General features: G+C 23.8%; 2 protein-coding genes across 4 annotated transcripts; one reads left to right on the plus strand and one right to left on the minus strand.

The window, feature by feature from the left end:
- Positions 1-6,740: 6,740 nt before the first annotated feature.
- Positions 6,741-12,046, plus strand: LOC113549159 (vesicle-trafficking protein SEC22a-like). The gene is made up of 5 exons (XM_026950339.1): positions 6,741-7,170; positions 8,862-9,025; positions 10,641-10,820; positions 11,205-11,329; positions 11,692-12,046. Exons 1-5 carry the CDS (start codon positions 6,980-6,982, stop codon positions 11,953-11,955), a joined length of 924 nt encoding a protein of 307 aa, XP_026806140.1. The 5' UTR covers positions 6,741-6,979; the 3' UTR covers positions 11,956-12,046.
- Positions 12,047-14,607: 2,561 nt separating this feature from the next.
- LOC113548830 lies at positions 14,608-18,402 on the minus strand. 3 transcript variants are annotated; one of them, XM_026949913.1, is made up of 11 exons: positions 18,238-18,402; positions 18,041-18,060; positions 17,159-17,257; positions 16,991-17,098; positions 16,685-16,801; positions 16,508-16,606; positions 16,308-16,359; positions 16,053-16,171; positions 15,874-15,957; positions 15,264-15,687; positions 14,608-15,188 (listed from the first exon to the last, which is right to left on the minus strand). In XM_026949913.1, the coding sequence occupies exons 3-11, from the start codon at positions 17,237-17,239 to the stop codon at positions 14,725-14,727; spliced, it is 1,548 nt and encodes a 515-aa protein (XP_026805714.1). In that variant the 5' UTR covers positions 17,240-17,257; positions 18,041-18,060; positions 18,238-18,402; the 3' UTR covers positions 14,608-14,724. The 3 variants fall into 3 exon arrangements, with proteins under 3 accessions (XP_026805714.1, XP_026805712.1, XP_026805713.1); XM_026949911.1 differs by having other exon boundaries at positions 18,041-18,098; XM_026949912.1 differs by having other exon boundaries at positions 18,041-18,402.
- Positions 18,403-18,531: the final 129 nt, after the last annotated feature.

The following is an 18,531-nucleotide window of genomic DNA, read 5'->3' on the forward strand; positions in this document are numbered from 1 at the left end:
TGTGAAAATATTGTACATAATTTATCTCTTATATATTTTTATTAGGAGAATGATAAAAAAAATAATCAATATTTAGTATACCTATCTTTGAAATGGTTGGTAATTTTTTTTGTTCTTTAAAATTTAACTGCATATATATATAGAGCTTATAGTTTTTATTTTTTCATTATTATCATATTATTTTAAATACGCCTCATAAAACTAATGAACTATCAATTATCCAATCATGTTCAAATATTTAGGTAGGTAACCTATTATTAGATTCTGAGCGGAGAAATTAATGTATTAATTTTATAATAATATTTATTTATTTGTGTCTATCATCATTTTTTGAGACACTATAAAGGCTTTGACAGTGAGTTAAACTTTTAACTTTAAGGGTTTTTTTTTAAAAAAAAAAAACTGGATCTAGTTATTATTTTTTGGGGATCAAAACTAAAAAAAATCGTAGCAATTCTCTAAATAACCAGGAAAAACAAGCAAAAATTAAGGAAAACGGGAATTTTCACGCAAAATCAGTATTTTCTGTAGTAAAATAATTTTTTTTTTTAGTTTAACTTAAAAATGAATAATCTTAATTACTTGAAATATTTATCAAATGTTAATTTTAGCGTTTCTTACACATAGTATAATCATCAAAATATTTTGAGCTATTAATAGATTAAAAATTTTCATGTTTAAATGTTTTTAATTTACGTATAATTTCTTATACCTATAAAGAAATTTTAATAAATATATGAAAATAATTTTAGCCGTAAATTGATAAATGCTTAAATTCTTTTTTAATTGATACCACTACGTACAATAATAATGTGAAGTTGAACTAGTATTGTAGCATGTAGGACCATCATGGAGTAATAATTAGTCTATATGTACTATAGGACATACATTTTTCAATGGATATCAATATATTTTTAGTAAATTTTGTATTATTTTATTACGATTATGGAAAACTTGTTGTCTGATCAGTAAATGTGTTATTAATGACTGTCGATGAGATATCGGTCGAATTGAGCAACAGCCAACAAGCAGTACATCGAGACTACGATAGTAAGTACAAATAAAAACTTTTAGTTTATGATTAAACACTCATTTCTAAATATTTTAATTTAAAAATAATCTTTGTATTAAACATAATTATGTATTTATTATTATTGATTGAATTAAATTAAAATTCAATAATAAAAATAATTGTTAATAATAATTACTATATAAAACAATAAATTAAAAACGTAATACCTAAAGTCCTAATTTCCTAACAAGCTCTAAAGTCAAAATGAGAAGAAAGATTTATCGATAACGATAAATAAATAAAATTGATAATTATACTATTATACTATATTAAAGTACCTACCTACAACTTAAATAATTTAAAATTCATATAATATAATATATTGCATATTTTCTCCGTTACCTTATATATTTTCATATTCTCTATTAAAAGTAATTATAAGAGTCTGTGAGACTGTATCTAGTAACTATTGATAATTCGGATTCCATACCCCACCTTTCAAATTTAATACATTGATTTTTGTAAAAATTGTATTAAAATTAATGTACTTCAGTTTTATTTGTTATTATTATTATTTATTATCATTGTATTTTTATCTAATTTACATAAACCATTTTTGTTCATAGTTATCTGCCCGTAAATAAAAAAAATATATAACAGCGACAAATATGCAATATGCCATTGAGGTTTTAAATTAAATATATATGATTGTCGTGATATCAATTAAATGCTGCTTTTATAGTATTCATTACTCCTTAAAAATGACAACAATTTATAATATGGGCTCTGGCCTGCTTTTATAAATGCTAAAAGATGTGCTAAAATTGACCGACATCATAAATTTGATCGTAAAAATTAATAATAATTAGAGTGTGAAAAATTCCCCAGTCTCCTCACTCAAATGATATACCTGCTACTACATAATACATAATTATATGAGAAAGAAGACACTCATTAATGACAATTTAAATTATATTATAGTTCAATTATGTAGATTCTTTATAGTCATAGAGCTATTATAAGAGTACAAAATTCCGGGTGCTGCCTGAATTAAAAACAATTTATACAAAAATGTATAGTAAACATATATAAATTAATATAACCTTATATATATGCCAGCTGATAGTGTGTTATGTGTATGGTAACCAGATGTATAGTTCAGTCCGTATAGATGTTTTATAGTGACAATGCACTTCTCTATTCCCTCAGATATGTCTGAATGTATGAATCTCAAATACCGATGTTATAATGATGTTACATGTGTGTATAAATATACATACTAATAATAATATGACACCATATACTACACAGTGCGGCAATAATTACAAGAAATTAGTCGATATTCCTCGTTTAGAATCGACATTGATTAAATTATATACTACAAGAGTATAAGATACAGGAAACTAATATATTTGTTATAGTGTATATTTATTATCATCTATGTATTCTAAACAATTATGGTACATTGGTATATAATATATTTATTTAAGTCTTTTACAAACATAATTATTAATTTTATGCTTATTGTTAATTATTATTACAATTTTTGATTATTTCCGAAAATAGTAACACATAAATTAAAAACATTTGTATATAATATATATGTGATATATAATATTAATATGTATATAATGTATCGATTATAGAGTATTATTAACACAACTGTAATACAAGAGCTATACATATTGTACACACAATGAAATGTCATAGTCTTATATAATATATGTATTATTATTATATATATATATATATATATATATATTCATTCACTTTATGAAGTCTATAATGAACATAATGTATTATACTATTGTATATTACATATCATACTAAATTGTTAAAATATATACCTAAAAGCATTAACTATTTACTAACATACAATGTGTTCCGAGGGGGAGGGGAGTGACCGGCCGACGTTATACGAAAGTATACCTAAAATTATGAAGAAATTCCTTTAAAGAGGTGATCTAACTTTTTTATTTTTTAAATTATAGTCGATTTAACTTTTTTTAAACAAAACCAAACCTACCACGCATATTTTTTTGTTTTTAATAGAAAAAATTAAACATTTTTTTTATCAAAAGGTAGAATTTTTAAAAATAAATCTCGTATTTATCTAAATAATTCAATATTTTGTATGGGTTTTTTGTTTGTGTATTATTTTACTGAACAATACCTAAAATACCTTATAAGTTTGGTTTTCAAATCTTCCATAATTGCAGAGTTATACGCAGGGCGTTTAAACATTACAGATCTTTTGTTATTGTAGTTGTTGGTTATTTATAAATTATAATTATACTAAACATCAAGCCTAAATGAGGCATAAACGCACTAGAGGTAAAATAAAATAATTTAATAAGTTAGTTTATTTTTTAAAAACAAAATGGAACCTGATAAACGTATAAAAATACAAAATAATAATAAAGTAGTTTAAAAATAAAAATAAATAACAAGAAAATAAATGTTATGTAAATTTACTTAATTAATCATATATTCAAAGTGTTCCCTACTTGAATGTAAACAAGCTTGAGCTTGAAATGAAACACTTTGTGTAGTTCTTTGTTTTAATGGCCGATATTCGATTCTAAGAAAATTAAGATAGTGATAATAACAGCGTATAACTCTGCAATTATGAAAGGTATGTAAACCAAACTTATAAAGCTATAAGTTATTCTAGGTATTGTTCAGCAAAATAATACACGACCAAAAAACCCCACGCTAAATATTGAATTATTTGGATTAATACGAGATTTATTTTTAAAAATTCTACCTTTTGATAAAAAATGTTTACTTTTTTCAATTTAACAATAATAATTTGCATAATTTCTGATTTAATTGCATATGTTGGTTTATTGGTTGATAGAATAGTTAAATAGCTTTAAAATAAAATAATATTTGTTAAATCGTTGAAAAATTTTGAAAAAACATAAAAAATGCAAAACTCAAAAGTTGCAAATTATTAAAATTGAAAATTTTTATTTAAATTTGTTTTGTTTAAAAAATATTACATCATTGGTGAATGATGATCATTGATAGGCCCAATTAATAGTGTACACTTCAATACTTTAGTTAAATTATATAATATAAGAATATTAAATACATATACTATTACAGATTATAACTCCTTATAATATAATATACTCTAACTCTATACCAAATAACTTTATAATAAATACCCTACACATTATATTATTATTATACACCTACATTCATATATATTTTGTAATATCAGATCATTTTTTTGCTCTGTAATAAAAACAGTATAATTAATGTAATTTAGTCATTAGTCGTACTTGTATTGAGACGCAATCTTTCATTATTGACATTCACTCTTCGTCTTACTCGCTTGCGTAAGCCAGGAAAAGGACTAAAAGAATGTCGTAAATGACAAACTGAAGGATACATACGCCACTAGTTTTTTTTTTATCAAATCCGGTATTAATTACTATTTTTTTCTTTAAATGAATTATTATATATTATTCCTAAAAATAACATGGGATCTAATCAACGTAAAGTGGTTTCATCAGTCCATTTACAAACTATAATTCCGATGAAATAATTACTCTATAATGTGAACCGTTTAAGGCGTTTTCAATAACTCGCTATATCATACATGGAAACAAGGTGTTAATAAATCATCTCAATGAATGACATAAGAGTCATAAGACTATTCAATAATCATATCTGAGCATATTATGATACGTGAGAAAAATATTACAACGATTTCTCATTTTCTCATAAACTCGAGGATATATAATAATATTAAATTATAGGAGACGGAATGACCGCGAGTAGAGTAAGGCGACGTAGCCGACGAGCAACGTCGCCTGTTCGAACTTCGGTTATGGGTGGATTTTTCTCTAGAGCTAGCAACTATAAGAAAAAGAACAGCCATCACCCTAGCTATTAAAACATTAAATACATAGTCTTACAACTTCATGATAAAATAAAGAATCAATAAGCTATGCTTAAGGTACCAATAAGGAATATGTATAGACTTTTTTTCTAATTTTTATTTGAGCAATTCAATAATCTATACGTTTTTCTTTGTACAATAAGCCAAAAAGATAGAAATTAGAATTAGCAGTTATGTGGTTTGAATAGAAGACCATTTAGAGACGGCACTCTGGGTGTACTAAACTACTAACTAATCAGTAATAATTTTAATGATTAATGACTAATTTTATTAAATATATTATAAATTATAATAAAATAGAATAATTATTTTAAATAATAACTTCAAGCAATTTAGCCTGTAAAAACATACATAGGCATTTTATATACATTATTGCATTTTGTATTACTTGTAAAATATTTTAGTATTGTACCATTGATTAAGTATACTGTATAATATACTGTATATTTAATCAACGATTGTACTGTATAATGCCCTGCCTGCTACCAATAAATTAGTAACTACAAAAATAAAATTAATGGGAAAATAAAGTTTTGTGTTTTTATTTTATATTAATTAATTAAAAATGTTGAGTTTAATGTTTTACTAAAACAGATGTACAATTATAACAGAAATTCAATAAAAACTAATAATTTTACGATAAATAAATATTTTTGAGTTTTCTTAAAATTACGGAGTTACTGATTTTCACTCTAGTATTACGCCATTATCACATATAAATATAAATACTATATTATGTACATAATGACATCAGTATTAACAATAAGTATAATTTTTGCTTTAGTAGTGCTACTAACACAGTGGCGTCATTTCAATTTTTTTTTTTTTTAAGCATGGCCTATAGAGCAGGCTTATATCAATTATAATTCAGGCCAATCAATTTATAAAGTGGGTAAAATAACTATAACATTGGATTTTAAATACGCAAATATTTACCTTGTGTGGCATAGGCGCAAATAGTGTTTGAAATTTGGGGGGCTGTATCTCAGTAAGTTGTGTACTGTATTTCGAATGTATTACCTATGTAATTAAATCATTAGTTTTTTTGTGGAGTGGGGGGCATAGCAATTCTAGGGGGGCTAAGCCTATTTGCGCTTATGCTGCGTGGTCCAAATGACGCCACTGTAGTAGCATATTATACATTCACACATAAATAGGTATAAATAAATAATATTTATGAATTATTAATAATTTACATTCTGTTTTATAATTTTCAAGTATAATAAATAGTTTTATAACATTAAAAGAATTATACTTACTGAATAGGTAGGTGCTTACTGCTTAATGTAATCACAGTAACTTATATATATATAAATATATTGCTTTTAACTGGAATTGTTGTTTATTATGATTTTTTATAGGACATATTATTTATTTATACATAACCATGTATATAGTCATAAGCCGTAAATAAGTATGATTTTGTACACGATTAAAGATATTTTCATGATTTTTTATGATTTTCGTTTATAATCTGTATTCATGTTTTAATGCCAAATTCTAAGGAACTAAATGTTGATTTAAATTCAAAATCTTTCGTGATAAATAATTATATATTTATATTTTTATATATTATACATTATAAATTAAATAGCTTTATTTCTCTCAACTTGAAATTCTTTTTAAATCAAGTAGGTATTATGGTTATTCTTGGATATTATTGTATTTTAGGAACGGGCGTGGTAGAACTGAGTCGGTGAAATGATAACATTTTGATAAGATTAGGTACTGATAATAGCCACGAAAACTATAATAAATTAATAATACTAATACTGCATAGTGCATACCTATATTAAAGTACCTAGTAGTATAGATATTATTTTAAGCAAATTAGTTATTATTTATTACCATTGAGTATAAAAATATAAAATATAAATTCTACAATACTTGCCAAATGCTATTAGTTATTAGTTATTAGTTATTACTTTTTTGTATTGAATTACAGTGCTCAATATAACCGTTAAAATAGATACCTATAGTAATAAAAATTTCTGTTGTCAATTAATAATGAACTTGTTTTAAGTGTGAAACCGGTAGTGTGTCAACTTTGGGATATGATTTTATATGCTTTAATTTTAAGAAGCCGGGACCTCCTACCACTGACGTCCACTACTAATTATCATTGTAGTAATGGCGAGAGCGCCATTGACTTGAAATTAATTAACAAGATTGTAAAGAATGTTTTAAAGAAAAATGATATGCCCAAAAACAAATGTTTCCTTCGCACAAATGACAAGACCTACTAGTATGTATACATTTTTAAATATTTGAATGACTCAATCAAAAATAAGCATATCTAGGTTTATAAATATTATCTTCTTAGATATGTATTTAAAATATTATTTAAATTTAATGCTTAAACATTTACTGATTAATGACTGTGGGTAAAATATCCACAACTATCTATTTATTATTTTATTCATAGGCATAACTTGGACTCTTTTCATGTGGGGGCAAAAATAATTTTTGTGAATCTCTACACATTTTCATAATCTTATTTGAATTTGATTTTTATAATAAAACTGTTTTATCATTTTTACAACCATTTCTATATTATCCACCATTATATATACTATAATTTTTATACCAAACAATAATAAAATTGACTAATTAACTAATAGTATAGTTCAGTTAGTCGTGGGAGCAGTTGCCCTCATTTGTCTCCCCCTTAGTTACGCCTATGATTTTATTACTATAAAAATAATAATATTTAATATTCAATAATATATTAGGGTTTTTTGTTTTGATAAATTAAATTAATCCCTTAATGTCCAATTTTTTTTTTTTTTTATTTTGAATGTATTATTATATTTTTCTTTAATAATGGAGTTATTCAAAATCTGATATTTGGAATTTTCAAATACTAAAGATTTTTTACACTATTTAGAAGAACGTCAACACAACATTTGTTTTCTCGCATAGACCTATGTACAAAACAAAATAGAATCTTATAAAATTTTTATTTTTTTTTAATTTTTGAGTAGTTTAAAACTTACTACAAAAATTATTGAGTATAATATTTTTTAATATTTAACTTATTGGTTTTAAATTTTATTATTATTTGACTTTGAATTCAACTTTAAGAATTTGTCTTTTTTTTCAACTTATATGAATTTTAAATTGTTCTTAGACAATATAAAGACTAAATATAGTATATATATTATAAAATTTGTAAAACTTAGTTTTAATCTAACATTGCTTAAAAACATAAAAAAACTGATTTTTTGTTGCGTGTTGATCAGAGAGAAAAAACTAATAGTGGGTCGATTGTGGGATATAAACTTCTGTTTTTTAAACAATTACAATAATAAATAGAGTTATTAAACTTTAAGTTTAAAGGATAACGGTCAGTGCCTATAGCCCAGGGATCAAATCTTGTATCTAATATATTTTATAAATATAAACATTCACTTGATAACTTACAAATTAAAAATTTGTAAAGTCTTTTTTAAATATTTTGACAAATAGATTATGTACACTTATATGTTTTTCTAATTAATGTCTTTAATATACTACCAATTTTTAAAAATTAATAGTATTACAAAGTTTAAGTAAAAAAATATAAACGCATAATAGATAAGTATTTTTCACAAAGTAAAACACAAGATACTTTTGTATCAACTTTTCATTAAATTTTAAATTTGCTTTTTTATATTATTTTTTGATATATATGTTCCAAAATCATAATTATCAAGCAGAAAAATTAATTTTTATAATTTGTGCAAAACGTTTTTATTTTAAGAATTTGTAAAATACACATTATATTTTTAGAACAGCTAAAAATCTTCCACTTTGATTGTGTGATGTTATTTTAAAGAGGAATTGTATTTATGCATATTAAATCACGTTGACTAGTAATGAGCTATAATTAATTATGTAATAAATTAACAATTTTAAATATTATAATGCTTACCTTTTTAATTTTTTTTGTTTTAGCTTTTTACCATGCTTAAATATAATTTGCATGGCCATGTGCATTCCTTCATATCCTCAAGTTTTAGCCTACAGCTTTTTAGAAGAACTAGCTGGAGAATTTACAAAAAAATATGACCGTTTCAAAGTTGAACAAGCTTTGAGGCCTTACAATCTTATTGAATTTGGTAATATGTTTAAAATATTTTATGTATAAATCATAAATCATAATGTATAAATCTACATCTAAAAATGTAGAAAAATCCCATAAACATACAATCAAATACCTTAAAAATGCAATGATACAATAAAAATTGAATTCAAATTTTGATTGGGCTTATTATTAAAAAAAACATCACAGTTTTTGATCAAATCCATCTAATTTTTTTTACACACAGTTAATGTATTTAAGTTGCCATTTTAATCTTACAAACTTGACAAAATATGCTAAAAAAAATATTTTCCCAAATTTTCAAACATAACATGTATTTACAAATTAATAGCATTAAAAAATTAAAAATTCTACATTTTTAAAAATAAAACATAATATATTGTAAGTAATCCTTAGTATTGAAAAGTCAGTTATATTATATTGTCATTATTAATGATATTTAAGAAACTTAGAATATTATCCGTGTATACAAAATATGAATATTGTGTTCAGCTAGATAGATTCAAGTATACAAGGTGATTCTTTTATCATTGTACACTACATTATTTCAAAAAGTATTCATGTTTTTTAAAACATTTTTTTACATAGTTTTAAGTTGTTAAGAAAACAACGTTTTTATTAAAAAATTATATTTTTAAATATTTTTTATCTTTATATTTTTTTTAAGTTTTTTACTTTTTTCAATGACAATTTAATGTTTGATGCGTGGATTGAAGTGATACGTGGTTACCCCGCAAAATGTTTGTCCACTACTCCGCTTGTCTAAACTTTAAATACGTATAACTCATAAATTACTCGACCTAAATTTGATTTTTATGTATCAAGATACTCAGAAAATCATTCTGATTTGGAATATGAAGTTAAAACTATGTTGTCATTCAAAAAAGTAAAAAACTTAAAAACCAAAAGGATAAAAAATATTTAAAAATATAATTTTTTAATGTAAACGTTATTTTTCAACAACTTTAAACTATGTAAAAAAATGTTTTCAAAAACATGAATACTTTTTGAAATAATGTGTGTACAATGATAAAAAAATCACCTTGTATAATAATTATTGTGCATTATATAATATTTGAATTAAGCAGTCCCAATAATCCTTCTTACTATAAATTATAATGTTTTTTAATTTCTATGGTCCACACATGAAAAAATTCTTCAAATATCAAAATTAAAATTACAAGTCAGGTTAAATTTTCTTATGTATGAATATAATTTTGTGATTAAAAATCATTTTCTTTGACTACACTAAAAAAAAAAAGGTCTTTAACTATAAAAACTAACTAAAATATTAATATATAGTTTAATTTAAAAATAGTATACTGCCTATTGGTACTGAGTTACCGACCAAGTACATGGTTTATTAATACACAGTGGAACCTCAATAAGTTGAAAGCCTTGATAAGTCAAAATAAATGCCATTATTAAAATCCTTTACAAAAATCTCGGTTACTCAAAAATAAAAACTCTAGATAACTCAGACTTTTTGAGTTATGAATATAATTCCCTAAAAAGTTGATAACTTAAAAATTTTGATAAGTTGAAAAAACTGCATTTGAATTTTGATTTATTGAGGTTCCACTTTATTTACATTAAATCATATTCTTACACTGTGTATTTATATCATTTAGATACTACAATACATCCTATTCAACAAATGTATAATAAACCTCAACAACTGACATCCAGAATAAATTTAGCTGAAATTACTCGTGATATCACATTAGATCCCCCTCAAGAAGTATTTATTGTTGAAGAAAATTCCAAGAATAATATTCATACACCACAAGTTATTCCTCCGACTGTTCGAGGTAAATTTCAAATTAATATTTAAGTCAGATAATAAATTTAGATCGGTTTAGGTGTAATAGAATACTTAGAAAAAAAAATAATATGGTTTGTTATTTACAATATATATTTATTATTTTTGAATTACGCAATTAAACATTTTATTTTTAACAGAATTAGAGAATATAAATATAATAACAATTTATTTATAGAAAATATCCATCAATTTTGTGTAGAAACTGTGTTTGATACACTAATAATTTTAAAAAGTTTTACTTATATTCTCTAATTTATAATGCGTTTATAATATTGTTGATCATTTCTAAATACATACTTTTATAAATATTTAGGACTTATAAAAAAAATGTTTTATTAATATCATTTTTATTATTCTGATTTTTTTTCAGTTGGACCACTGCCTACTTTAGAACCTTTATCTTTCATTGACAAAACATCTTTAATTTTTACTATATGTTTAATTATTCATAGTATTGTCGTAGTAATGGATACATGGAGGAGTTGGACAACTGAGGTGTGTAATATTTTTAATAATAACGATGTTTTATAAAGTGTAAACAGCATTTTGTATATACCTATACAACTAATTACATTTCGACTAGAAAATAATAATAAAACCAATACTTAGACTTTTTAATTTTGATCTACATACAATGCATTGGGAGGCGGTTTTTTTGTCAGTATTACTCATGATACAGCTTATAAAAGGTGGGAATTATCATAATAAAGTTATTATATTTACTGTTATACATTTATGAACCATTGATTAGAGTAGTAACCGTTACCCTGCATGCTCTAATCGAGGCGCATTTGATGTAAAACATACTATAGTTTTAAATTTAATATTATTAAAAATTAACTGGTATACTGTTTCAGGAAGATGACTCACTGGATACTGGTTGGCTTCACTTTTGTAGTATTCTCTTCCGATTATCTCAAATGTATGTTCTTACGCACAAGCAAATGTATAGATGGAAGAAAGGGTGGGCACTCTTCTTAGTATTATTAGGTATAGATTGGTTTCTGTATTTCAATGATGACCTATGGCAGGTGGTTTTAGTATATGTCATTACTACACTGACACATACATGCATACTTAAACGAAAAATTGCCATTAAGTTACCACAATATCAAATTTAAACATGAATAAAATATTTAAATATTTAAAAATTTATTTTGTTATGATACTTGAGCATTAAACATAAATTGTTAAACCATTACCCCCCAAAAACATAACAATTTTCTTTTTTATACAAAAATTGCAATATAAAATAAATTTAATCTAGTTTTTTCTGAATAATTTATATTTGCTAATATATTATATTATATTGTATTTATTATTATTATTATTGTTATATTGTGATAATATAATAATTCGATTTTATAAATCTCATGTTCAGATATCTAATTTGTAACAGTATACAATTATAAACCAGTGTTAACAAGGGTAATTGAATACAATATTTCTATAATGCTATGTATATAGTTTAAATGTATGTATGCTCAGTTACAATATTTCGATTTATTGGAGTTTTTATTCAATAATTTACCTGGTATTGATAAACTAGTCTTGCTTATGGTTAATTCTGAAAGTGGAAAAAATATAGCATTCTTTTCATATACTGCAGAATGTATTTATTAATATTGGATTAATTTTTTTTGTTTAAGATGAATTTAAGAATTTATTGTATTTTTTTATAACTGTTACTAAGACGTTTATTTTGTAAAATCAATATATTGGATATTTATGTAAGTATAAGTTTGTAAGGGTGCGTCACAATATACTTAGTAAACTGTACATGTTTTAATAAATATTGTTAAAAAGAAATACATTATTACTATTTATTACATGTATACAGTTGTTGCCAGATAAATTGAGACGGCAACGGTGTGGTAACAAAAATCCTGAGGTTCTTAAATGTTATTACCGAAAATATATCAACAATAGTTTTAAAACATTTTAGAACTAATTTTATGTTCTGCTGTAGTTTTAGCATTTTATCATGGTTTAAAATTAATTTAAACTTTAAAATATTGGTTTTTTATTTTATTTATCATGCTCTTAAGTTATTTTAAATTCAAAACACACCAATATTTGGTCTATAACAATAAAAGCTTCTTAATGTAAGAATACTAAGAATGCTTAATTTATTGTTATAATTAAATACTTAAATTATGTTAATTACTATAAATTAGCTCTATGTTGTTTTATAATTTTTTATTTAGTAGATAATAATTGTATCCAATATAAATAGTTTAATATTATATTAATATATACAATATATATTATTATTATATATTAATTTTAATTAACTTAAGATAAATATTATTTAAAATTTAAAAAATTATATATTTTATAAGGGAGAATAATTAAATTAACACTTCAAAATATATATATTTTACAGAGGCTGTCATTCCTATTGATTCTGTTATGTAGTTTCAGCACAATTTTGTATTAAAATTAAATGTTCCAATCAAAGTTATAGTGCTTAATCTAGAGACATAAATCTTTTTATGTCTACGAATTGATTTTTTCAAGTTTGCCTTCGCATAATTGTCAGCTTTTTCTATCCCAATCAATTATTTTGATAATTTAAAAAAAAGGGGGTTTAGGTTTTTAAAATCAATAGATGTCTTTATAAATAGCTTTAGTGTTTTGGCACATAAAAATGTTACATCACTAAAAATCTTTAGATCTAAAACATAATTATTAAACTTACATGTACAGTATTTATAGAAGGCATCATGGTTTTACAAAATCTATCATACAATAGAACCTCAATAACCGTTAGTCTCGGGACCAGAGCTTTGACGGATAATCGAAAAGACGGTTAAGCGAGCAACATCATTTTTTTTAAACATACATTTTATTTATTATTATTTTTTAGTAATTATGATATACTTAAAATATTTGCACACAAAGAGACTAAAAACGCAAACTGTCAAGCGAACAAACAAACATGTAATATAACTAACTGACTTTTCAAAATCAAAATGTGATCACTATCACAATTAACAGTTTTTATCTCGCCCATAAAATATATATATACATAAGTATCTATCACGTATCTAGTAGATATTTCCGGAAAGTTTTGGATTATATATATTATTATTTACTGCAAGGCATAAGTAGTCCGTGCAAGTGTGGCCTGACGGTTAACCAAGAAAGACGGTTAATCGAGAGAAGGATAATCGGATAATTCTACTGTATTTTCTTTTTAAATACCACTCGACATTAATACAACCTATAGTAAGCAATTAATATAAACTTAAAGTGAACTATTTTAATTACAATTGCTCAAAAGTGCCATGCAATGAATAATTATGTACGCAGCATCCTAGTAATAATTAAAATTAAATATAATGATCCTAAAACTCATGTAGTCTGTAAAATCTGGATGTAACACAGAAACCAAGTATTAGACAATTACCTCTCTAAAATCAACACACTATCATTATAATATATATATATTAAATTTGAAAAAAGTAATTAATTAGGTACTGCCTAATTTGTTAGAGCTATAAAAAAATGATAAAAAAACTTGTAACTAAGAAAATATAAAAATAAATATGCTTACTATCAATCAAACTTTTAAATGGTGTAAAAATCTTATAACTACAATAAATCTAAGAACCTTAAGTAAAAATAGTAAAATTGAAACAGTTTAAATTACTTTCAATTATAATTTTATTTAATATTATTTTATAAAGGTAAAAAATCATTTAACAAAGATGTTATCTGTAGACATGAAGAATAATACAGCCTAAATAAAATCAACAGTGGATATAAACTGTTCTCGCAAACAATTAGATTTATTTACAAATAAAAAAAAAAAAAAATTACAAACTACAATTGAATTAAATTAAAGCACCTTTGAAATAAAATAGATTTGCTGTTCAAAAAGCACCTCAACAACAAAAATCATTAAACATTTCATCTTCATCGATTCCTTCAAAAATATTTTGAATAATAGAAATATCGTTATTTGAACATTGATATTCATTTTTTAATTCATTTCTTCTTCGTTTGGTTGGTGGTTCTTCTGGAAAATTACTAGAAATACTAGGAACATTTTTGAATAGATTATGAACTACAGGAGTTTTTGGTTTAAAAACTTTTTTAATAGTTGTTGATTGGCCAGGAGTATTATTTGTGATTTGGTAGTTAGTATTTGATGGTAGAGAAATATGATTGGTCAAAATGTTTGGTGATTTTAAATTATTAAGCATATTGGTCTGGTTCTTAATAATTACTGAATTAGAATTTTTATTTAAAGCTTCCACATTATATGCATTCCATTGCTTGGCTCTATTAACAATTTCATAATTTGTCATATCTGTTGTTCGAGTAATAATTACTCTTTGAACATCCTCTAAAATTTCATAAATCATTATTTAAAATTAGTACATTAATATTTCTTAATATAGTTTATCAATGTTATTCATACCAGAAGAATAACTGTAAATGGCAACTAAATGATCACTAGTAATATTAAGTGTAAATCCTTTAAGTATTTTTTGACATGATACGCCAACATTGGTTAATACTAAAACAGCCCCTAGTTTCAATTGACTACTAAATTGGTTCCAAACAGCTCTATGAATTGTTCCTCTGATATTTCCTGTTTTGTCAGCAAGTAGAACTGTTGGATCTGGTGATAAACAATCAATTTCTTTTAAAACAGAAACAAAAAATGGTATTTTATCTGTGAAAAAACGACCGGACGCAGTGTGGGGAAGAAGTTTCTGCTTTATCCATGCCACATTAAATTTATCTATCAAAGCATCAACATCGACGGTGAAAAAATCTGATAGAAATTGTTGGTATGGTGATGAAGAAAAAGATAAATCATTTGCTTGAGTGCACAAATTCTAAATAAAAATCATTAATACAAACTAAAATTAATAAAACATGAAACGTATATTATATATAAAATGTTATGAGTAAGTGTCCAAATAATTTAAATTTAACTGTCATTAAAATAGAATAAACAAAATAAAAAATTTAGGTTTTGGTTATAAATTATTATAAACATTTAAAATAATTAAGGTAATTACTTCTTCTTTGCTATCGTGTTCATTAACGTTAACTGACATGTCCAGAGATTCCAAGTTTGAAGGATCTTCAGAATATAGTTCTTCCTGGAAATAAGATAAAAGAAAACTATAAATTTTAAATAAATAAATAAAATATGATTAACAGTTTTAAATAATAAATAAAACTATAAAGTATTTACATTTTCTGAAAGTAGACCAGCAGGTCCAGGAAATTTTCTAGAAGTACATTTTGGAGTCATTATTTTTACACTAGTAATAGTTGTATTAAGATTACCATTGCAATTTAATTTATTAGAATCTGAAAACAGAAGTTGTACAGTTCATTATAACATATATTAGGATTTATAATAAATGCAAGTCAATAAATAAGATGAATATTTATCATGTTAAATAATTAAAATTGTGTATACCAATTTAAGATTTTTTAAATTTACTTTTTATGTCTGAAGACTTAAATTGATAATTTCCAGAGTTGACAATTGAAACCTAAAATAAGCAATTAAGAGAATTATAATTCATATTTAATAAATATGGATTTATGAAATATAATTTAAGGATAATAATATTATGATAAATATGATTTAAACATCAATTAATTTAAAAATATAATAATAATGTTTTCATAGAAAAAAACCTCATTACGATCATCATTTAAATCAAATTTAGCTGTACAGTCATTGTACTTTGATGGACTCATAGCACCTTCTATTATACTGGATGTGTTGAAAAAAGTCTGAAACATAAGTAATTTAAAAATAAATAATTAAAATTCATACTACTAACCTATGTATTTAATATATTAATATATTACTTCATCGTCAGAATCAAAATCATCATCAAAATTTAATTTAATATTATTTGGCTGACTTTCATTGAATGATTTTGTAATTTCTGGTTTGGATTGGGTTTTAAGCATATTTTGCAAAATCTTGGAAAATAAATAGAATCAATAAACACAATATCATTTTTATTTTATAAATAGAAAAACTTTCATTTTTCTTTTAATTTCGAGGTTGTAACTAAATTAATATTGATTTACTGTAGTTATATTAAAATATATTGACATTTTTATCTTAGTATTAATAGCGTGTGCCATATACATATAATATAAACTTACATCATTATTCTTTTTTTGTTCTTTTGTTGTATTTTTAATTTTTAATTCAATATTTTCAGAATGTGAAGATTCCAATTCAAAAACTGAATTTGATACATTAAGAAATATCTGAAAAATAAATATAGTATGTAAATACAAAATAATTTTATAGAAAATAAGTTAAAGTACTTCATCATCGTCTTCAAAATTTGAAGTAACAGGATTTGAATTTGATGATATTATTGGTGATCTATTAATGTCTGTTGGCATTTGAGTATTAAGAAATACCTAAAAAAAATTATATACTAATAAGTTATTTCTTAATGTAAGTGTTGTAATAAATATTAACTGTCTGATATAATTATGAGTAATCTCTATATTTTAAGTTATTGTAATTGTCTATTATTATTTATTAATAATTATTTTAAATATTTTTGTAATCACAAATGTGTAATGTTAAAATGTCAATAGGACCATATAATAAATTTAAATAAAATATATTCTACACCAGCGGTTCTTAACCTTTTGTAGAACACGGACCCCCGATGAAAGATTTTTAGAAATAGCGGACCCCCTACCAATTTTTTGTTGAATACCTTTTTTTTACAAGACATCGAATGTTATCATAACTAAAATTATAATAATTATTTTATATTACAAATTATATAAAGTAGACACAACAAAACATACACAGTTATAATTATTTTTATTAAACTTAATTTTTCATAAAACTGTAATGTAAATTATTTTATTTTTTATATTCTTAAAGCTGCCGTGGACCCCCAGGGGTCCGCAGACCACAGGTTAAGAACCGCTGTACTACACATTATATATAAATAAAATCAAATATAAAATATGTATAAATGCAGGATCGACCTGGATATTTGAGGGCCCAATAATTGTATACTGTATTTAGGGGTAACACAGTACAAGGGCCCAGGAACTATAATATGGCAAGGGGCCAGGCAGAAATCCCGGCCCTCACCAGACCGACCCTGTATAAATTTAAATTTGCTTTATATTCAATTTCAATCACTACTATAATTTTTATAATATATAAAATAGATTTACTTCATCATCTAAATCAAAATCTTCAAGTTCAAACATGTTAAAGATAAATCGTTAATATCTGTCACAACAAATAATCACATTTTAATGGTTATTGGAAATTAATAAATTAAAAATGTATTAAATGTATATTGTACAGTATTTTATCCTTTCATAGTAAAAAGCAAAAACAATTAATAATTTTATTAAAAACTAATTACTGTTAGTTTTACACTTCCACAACAATTTAAAATTTTTTGTTTTAACAGCAAGTTTCTGTTTCTCAGCTGTTTATATTTTGAAAGTTGTAACTTTTTAGATAATAAATATCCAGATCACACAATTAAATCAACTTCTCCATCATAAGTAAAATATTTATTATTATTTTTTTGTGACATTTTAAAAACATAATTATAAAATCCCGCTAAGATAAATCTTGATAACGATTAAATAAAAGATGATAATGTATTATCTAGTGCTAAACAAACAGTTATACCACAACTTATTATTCTGTG

This window comes from Rhopalosiphum maidis, chromosome 1 (assembly GCF_003676215.2).
Source record: "Rhopalosiphum maidis isolate BTI-1 chromosome 1, ASM367621v3, whole genome shotgun sequence".
Classification (NCBI taxonomy): Eukaryota; Metazoa; Arthropoda; class Insecta; order Hemiptera; family Aphididae; genus Rhopalosiphum; species Rhopalosiphum maidis.